Genomic DNA, 7,500 nt, shown 5'->3' on the forward strand with positions numbered 1-7,500 from the left:
CTGCTATCGCAAGGTCGGGGGTAGTCAACACACAATGATTCTGTTACATGATATTTAGTTAGCAAGTTCATATTGTGAAAGTCTGTATAAAAATCTGTTTCCATTATGTGTTAAATACAAAGACCAGAAGTGTGTCAGAGAGAAGCATATAAAGCATATGGAATATGTACCATGCTTTACGATATCTGGGCACTGAACACTAAAAAAAAAAGGTTCTAATTCTCTCCAACATTTTGTGTATATACACACATTCACTATGGTTTTACATGGTACATGACCGCACTGCAAATGGCCTATCATCATTCCTATCATTTAGTCCAGGTCTTAAACGTGTTTTAAAACGGACATTCCGATGTGACTCGCCATTCCCTCCACCACTTCTCCCTGACAACTTTCCTCCCTTCAAAAGTTTTATGTACTTGTCATGTGGTCAGCATAGCTAATATTTGCGTGATACTAGTGATATAGGTATTAACAAAAGAAATAAGGTATTTAATAAAATTATAATGATAAGGCCAAGAATAGTGTTGATATACTGCTGAAGGTAATAACGGCAATCAGAAAGATATCGCACTCGCCATTAACCCTTTAGCGACCAATTGTCCTTTACGGGCTCTAGCCACTAAGGTTGAAAATCGTTTACGCTAAAGATTTTAGAAAAAATCCAGTGAAATCAGCATTAACTTCGGTGATGTACAATTGCTAATCATTATTATTGAACGACATGACTGGTCTGACATGACCTGAACTGATGTAAGATGACTTGATCTGATGTAAGCTGACCTGATATTAGATCAGGTCAGATCACTTCATATCACGTTAGATCAAGTCAAATCATATATCAGGTAAGATCACATCAGATCAGGTCAAATCACATCAGATCAGGTAAAATCACATCAGGCCAGGTCAAATGTCATCAGGTCAGGTCAAATTTCATCAGGTCAGGTCATATCACTTCAAAACAGGTCAAATTACATCAGATCAGGTTAAATCACATCAGGTCAGGTCACATAAAAACGGCCAGACCACATCATATGTGATCAGATTACATTAGATCTGGCTATATAGCATCAGATAAGGTCAAATTAGATTAGGTCAGATTACATCAAACCAGATTAGGTTAAATTAAATAACATTAGATCAGATGACATCGGTCAGGTCGGGTCACTTCAAATACGGTCAGATCAGATCAGGTCAGATTATATCAGATCAGGTCATATTACAACAGATCAGGTCAGATCAGGTCAGATTACAACAGATCAGGTCAGATCATATCAGAAAAGGTCAAATCACATCAGATCAGGTCAGATCACATCGGATCAAATCAGGTTAGATTACATCATATATCAGATAAGGTCAAATCACATCAGATCAGGTCAGGTCAGATTACATAAGATCAGGTCACATCAGATCAGTTCAGATCACATCAAACCACTTCAGGTCAGGTCATATCACATCAGATCTGGTCTGACATGATCAGATATTTTTTTACCTGATCTGATGTGAGCTGATCAGTATGATGAAATCTGACCAGATCTAATGTAATCGTGTGATGTTGCAGATAAGGTAAAATTATCTCAAATAAGGTAAGAACAGGTCAGACCACATATTATATATCAGGTCAGATCACATCATATTCACATGAGATTACATCAAATCAGGTCAGATCAGGTCAATTCAGGTAAAATCATGTCATGTCAGGTCAGGTCACATACGGTCAGATCTGGCCAGGTCACATAAGATAAGGTCAGATTACATTGGATCACATCAGATCAATTTACATCACATAATATAAGGTTAGATCACATCAAATCATATCAGGCCAGGTCATATTACTTCAGATCAGATCAAATTACATCAGACAAGGTCGGTTCACATCAGATCAGGTCAAATTACCGTAGGATTTTGTCATATTTCATCAGATCAGGTCAATTCACGTAGGATCAGGTCACATCAAATACGGTCAGATCACATCAGATGAGATCAGATCACATCAGATGAGATCCGATTACATCAGATGAGATCAGATCACATCAGATGAGATCAGATCACATCAGATGAGATCAGATCACATCAGATGAGATCAGATCACATCAGATGAGATCAGATCACATCAGATGAGATCAGATCACATCAGAATATGTCCGATCACATCAGGTCAGGTCACATCACTGTTCACATTGCATTATATCAGGTCAGATTAGGTCAGATCACATCAGATCAGGTCAAGTCAGATCAGATCAGTTCATATCACATTAGATCAGGCCATCAGGTCAAGTCAGATCACATCAAATCAGTTCAGATTGCTTCAGATCAGGTCATATCACATCAAATCAAATAAAATCAGGTCAGATTACATCGCATCAGGCCAGATCACATCAGATCAGGTCAATTCACATCAGATAAGATCAGGTCACATCAGATACGGCCACATCAGATACAGTCACATCACGGCGGATCACGTCAGATTACATACGATCAGTTCATATTGCTTCAGATCAAGTTAGATCAAAATAGTACCAGGTCAATTCACATTAGATTAGGTCCGGTCTCATCAAATACGGTCAAATCACACGGGATCATGTCACATCACATTAGAGCAGGTCAGATCGCATCAGATCAGGTCAGATTACATCAGATCGGGTCACATGAAATATATCCAGATCACATCATATCAGGTCATTTCACATCAGATAAGGTCAATTAACGTCAGGTCACATCAAATACGGGCAGGTCAGGTCAGATCACATCACTTCGCATCAGATCAGGTGACATAAAATAAGGTCAGATCAGTTCAGATCACATCTCATCACGTCAGATTGGTTCAGGTCAAATAACTTATCAGGTCAGATCATATCAGATCAGGTCAGGTTACATTATATCAGTTCAGATCACATCACAGCAATTCAATTCAATTCCTTTATCTACTTAAGTGTCACGATACAGCACATCACTCAATCATATATAATTCTACAGTTGTATCCGGTCTTTAAGGACTTGATGAATTAATGAATAAACAAAATAACTTAAAAATACTCGAATATTCCAAAGTTTTGATAGCTTTAGAATATCGAAATCCTTCTCGATCAATCCGCTATCACTAATTTCATTTGATGAAACCATTATTCTTTAATCACTAGGCATTGTTAGAGAGAAAAAATCAGCGGTATGAGTTAGTTTACAGGACACGTCGAGGGAGACATTCCTATAAGCAAAATAACCTCGCGAATAGATAACTTCCCTGCAGTTTCAACTCTACTTTGAAAGTTGTTTGCTTCTTGGAATGTGTGAAAAAATACAGTGTATTATTATTCATACACAAACACACACATATATACTTACATATATGTGTGTGTGTGCATGCATGAATATATGTGTATGCATGTATATGTATATGTTTATTTACATATATATTGTATAATATTCCACACGTGCATATATATATATATATATATATATATATATATATATATATATATATATATATATATATATATCCTGGACCCACACACACATTGCGATGCTGAATGAATGTTTTGATGAACGCATATAATGTCCAGGATGCATACTTGCACATGTGCAAACACACAAACAAACCTACGCTCACAACCCTAAATGTACTTAATCGTGTGTGCTTGAATGGATGAGCGATAAGTATTCACCTATTCCATGCCTCCTTTCTACTTCATCAATTTTGACCTTTGCCTTGATTACCCCTTCGCTAACCCTTCGCAGGTGTCCTTAGCCAGAGATCGGACAGCAGGCCAGTATAAAGGCTGCGCTTGACGGAGAACACAGCAGTTTCCACCGGACTCTGGAAGGAACAAGATGGCGTTCGCGAAGGCCTTGTGTCTGCTCCTCATTCCTTGCCTCGCGCTGACTCAGGTAACTCCGCGAAGCCCTTTTCATTTCATTGCCGCTCTTTTCCTTGCTTCATTTTAAGCAAATAATACTATATCCACCAGATATTTAGCATTGCCTTGCGTCTATGTAAATTCACGTCATTTGAAAGAAATGGTGGCCTCTGTCGATCATCTCTACAAAAGAGAAGGACCTATGTATATCAATTAATTTTTGTTAGCTCAGACTCGCAAATGTCCTTTCAGAGCGTGCTTGGAGAGACGACCCCGGATTACAACATATATTACGTAAGTGGTTTTAACCTTTTTCTGCACTGTAGTTTTACATACTTTTGCGGCAACAGATATTCTACGAAATTAACTTGCACTTTTGTTTTTCTGTTGTACTTCTACAGTTCCAATGGAGAAGTCCCTCTAAATTTTCACATGTAGGTAAAATATAACAAGAGTAATTCAGTCATCAAACACGTTCTTAATCCAGTTATGATCATCTTATGTATCCTATTCCTTTTCTCTCTCTCTCTTTCTTTCCCTTTCTCTGTCTTTTTATGTCTCTGCCTCTTTCTTTCAAAAAAAAAAAAATGAAGCTAGTTTATACATTTACCGTAGATATAAAATACTTCGAGACATTTCAACTACCAACCTTTTCCTTCCTAGGAAGAGCGACAGGACAGCAATGAGCCGCATATTGTACTCAACCGCGTAAGTACATTATTGTGATAATAATTATAATGATAATGATATTAACAGTAATAATAGTGATAATTACAATGGTGATAACAAAGGATATTAGTGCCTTGATCTGATAAAAGGTAAACATTTACTACAACTGATGCATTTTACTGAGTGCATTATTCGGAAAGACTTTTGTAACAAAAATATATACAATATATTGTGAAAAAAAACTGAAAAGCCGCTTCTTAGTACTCCTGTGTTAAACATTTCAGTAATCATTATCATGTTGATTTTGACTTGATCTCGTACTATACTTTATAAAACAGACGAGATATACAATTCAGCTGCATCGTTGTCGCAGTTTTACAGCTATGTTGATTGCATAAGTAGATATATCACTTGCCTTATATTATTTATTTTGAAATATTCTTTTTTTCTTTCACAGAATATGAAAGAGCATAGGAGTATACCCAAAGAAGGCTTCACTATTCTGGTGAGTGAATGTGCCAGACACCTATACACATTCTAGGTCAAGGTGTGCTGGTGTGAAAACACGAATGAGTATATCACCTTGAGTTTATAAAGCTGCAAAAAGGCTATGATGGCCGCATGCTAAACGTGCGAAACAAACAAGTTTGTCACTCATGGCGTTCCTGTCCCTGCGTTCACAGCCGAGGCCCTTCGAGGAGACCAATCCCGACCGAGTCGAGGCCGGCCAGCTGTTCGACAAGGACATGCTGCTGACGGAGGCGCAGTGGAGGGACCTCGCCTTGAGGAAGGGCCTGGCCTCTCAGAACTACCGCTGGCCAGAGAGCGGAGACGGCTTCCCGCACGTGCCTTACCGCTTCGCCGACGGTCAGTGGTCCTGCGAGGAGTGACTCGGCCGACTTGGTTTGTTTTATTTGGAAAAAATATGTGTACATAAGAAGAAATGTCACTCATGAAGTCTCTCCCAACCCAGCTAACGTGGACCAGGTCGCGGTCAAAGCCGGCATCGCGCACTGGGAGCAGCACACCTGCCTCAAGTTCGACCTGACCACCAATGAGAACCAGCCTCACCTCAAGTTCCAGAAAGGTTCCGGATGCTGGTCGTACGTCGGATACATCTCGCAGTATTCCACCGGCCAAGACATCTCCATCGGCCAAGGCTGCACCTCCGTGAGTTCACCTGCATTTTCAGTATTGCAATGCACGCATATAGGAAATGGTGATTAGTTTTGATAAACACTCTTGCATTGCAATCACCTTTCTCATCTTCCTCTCCTGCAGCTGGGCACAGTCGCCCACGAAATCGGCCACGCCATCGGCTTCTACCACGAACAGTCCCGCCCGGATCGCGACGACAGCATCCACATCAATGAGGAAAACATCGTGGACGGAAGAGAAAACAACTTTGCCAAGAAATCCGACAGTCTTGTGGACAGTCAAGGAATTCCATACGATTACTCAAGTGACATGCATTACAGCGGATTTGTAAGTATTCGTCAATCACTTGTGGAGTCTTCTCTATGAACAGGACACCTGGGTTGACTTCCTTTTGCATGAAAGTGACGGCAATCTCACCAATGTATTCTAACCAAGAGCCGTTCACCCCTCAGGGCTTCTCGAAGAACGGCCGCCTGACCATCGCCACGGTGGACCCCCGCAACCAGGAGCTGATCGGACGTCGCGACGGCCTGTCGCACCGGGACACGCACCTCGCCAACCTCATGTACGGATGCATCGGTTAGTAATCCTCCTGGTCTTGCATGGACATATGTAATATTTTGCCTGAGAGATTTTCCTTCGTAGTTCTAGCAAGGCAAAGAAGCACTCAAAAGTCTCGCTGGTTTCTCGCTGCAGACAAGTGGAAGCAGGCGTGTAGCATGGACAGCGACCCCTGCCAGAACGGCGGATACACTGGCGCAAACTGCGCGTGCGTGTGTCCGCAAGGAACATCCGGGTCTTCCTGCGAAACACTCGAAGAGGATTATTTTGGTAATAATATTTTTAGATTTTCAAGAATGTAAACATGTATATATACATGTACTCACATGTATATATTGATGCATATAATATATATGTATACATATAAATGTATATATACATATATGTATATTTACGTATATATGTACATATGCATATATATGTATATATCTAAATGTGTGCAGATATATACATGCGAGAGAGAGGAAGAGAGATTGTGTGTGTGTGCTTCCACCATGAGGGACCTTACTTCCTCCACTAACAGAACTACCCATTTCCCTTCAGCCTCGCAACGCAGTGACTGCAGTGCGCGCATCACAAGCCCTGGCACGGTCACCTCGCCCAACTACCCGAGTAACTACCCTTATGGTGAGTCATTCCACTCTGATGGCATGCACAGGATCCTAGTGTGAAATAGCAAAGGACAAAATATTCTCCACGAGATGGTATAATCACACTGAGGTGTACATGCATGTATATACTATTCTATCGTTCTCTTATCGATTTCTGTAGGAGTGGTATGTGCCAAGTGGGTAGTGGCACCTGAGTGCAAGCTGCCCAGAGTCACCTTCACTGCCTTCAGGCTCTCCGACTGTAGGGACAAGCTGGAGATTCGAACCAGCAACCGCTACGATGGCGACTTGTAAGTCCTCTTCAACTTTATGAATACAGTCAATTATTTCACGAATATTCTCCTTACAAGTATTCTGTAACACGTCTCTTATTCAGTCAATTCGGTGGCAGTCCTGTTCCCCTTCGGTTGATAATCTTTTCCATGAATCGTCTTCAACAGCTACTGCGGGACCAGCATCGCCCCGGGTACCTCGTTCACCTCCACCACCAACGAGCTCATCCTGATGTTTTACACAAGGACCAATTCCGAGACGGGTTGGTCTGCGGACGTCACTTTCATCGACGACCCCAACTGCAGCCCTGCTACCACACAACCACCAACCACTCAGCCACCAACCACACAACCACCAACCACTCAGCCACCAAC

The 7,500-nt window shown here is 41.1% G+C and overlaps 1 protein-coding gene across 2 annotated transcripts in view; it reads left to right on the top strand.

Moving 5' to 3' along the window:
* The window catches only part of LOC113823769 (blastula protease 10), a 20,883-nt gene that overhangs the window by 11,663 nt on the left and 1,720 nt on the right, over positions 1 to 7,500 (top strand). The window contains exons 1-12 of one of the 2 annotated variants that reach the window (XM_070123015.1): positions 3,809 to 3,885; positions 4,107 to 4,148; positions 4,518 to 4,562; positions 4,981 to 5,028; positions 5,207 to 5,390; positions 5,497 to 5,693; positions 5,805 to 6,008; positions 6,134 to 6,260; positions 6,378 to 6,512; positions 6,786 to 6,869; positions 7,014 to 7,143; positions 7,294 to 7,500. The exon at positions 7,294 to 7,500 is cut by the window's right edge and continues 124 nt beyond it. In XM_070123015.1, coding sequence (XP_069979116.1) covers positions 3,829 to 3,885; positions 4,107 to 4,148; positions 4,518 to 4,562; positions 4,981 to 5,028; positions 5,207 to 5,390; positions 5,497 to 5,693; positions 5,805 to 6,008; positions 6,134 to 6,260; positions 6,378 to 6,512; positions 6,786 to 6,869; positions 7,014 to 7,143; positions 7,294 to 7,500 — 1,460 coding nt within the window. In that variant the 5' untranslated portion in view covers positions 3,809 to 3,828. Of the gene's footprint in view, positions 1 to 3,808; positions 3,886 to 4,106; positions 4,149 to 4,517; positions 4,563 to 4,980; positions 5,029 to 5,206; positions 5,391 to 5,496; positions 5,694 to 5,804; positions 6,009 to 6,133; positions 6,261 to 6,377; positions 6,513 to 6,785; positions 6,870 to 7,013; positions 7,144 to 7,293 lie in introns of those variants that run through there. The other variant, XM_070123014.1, reaches the window with a different exon arrangement.

The sequence above is a fragment of the Penaeus vannamei genome, chromosome 6, assembly GCF_042767895.1.
Source record: "Penaeus vannamei isolate JL-2024 chromosome 6, ASM4276789v1, whole genome shotgun sequence".
Taxonomy (NCBI): domain Eukaryota; kingdom Metazoa; phylum Arthropoda; class Malacostraca; order Decapoda; family Penaeidae; genus Penaeus; species Penaeus vannamei.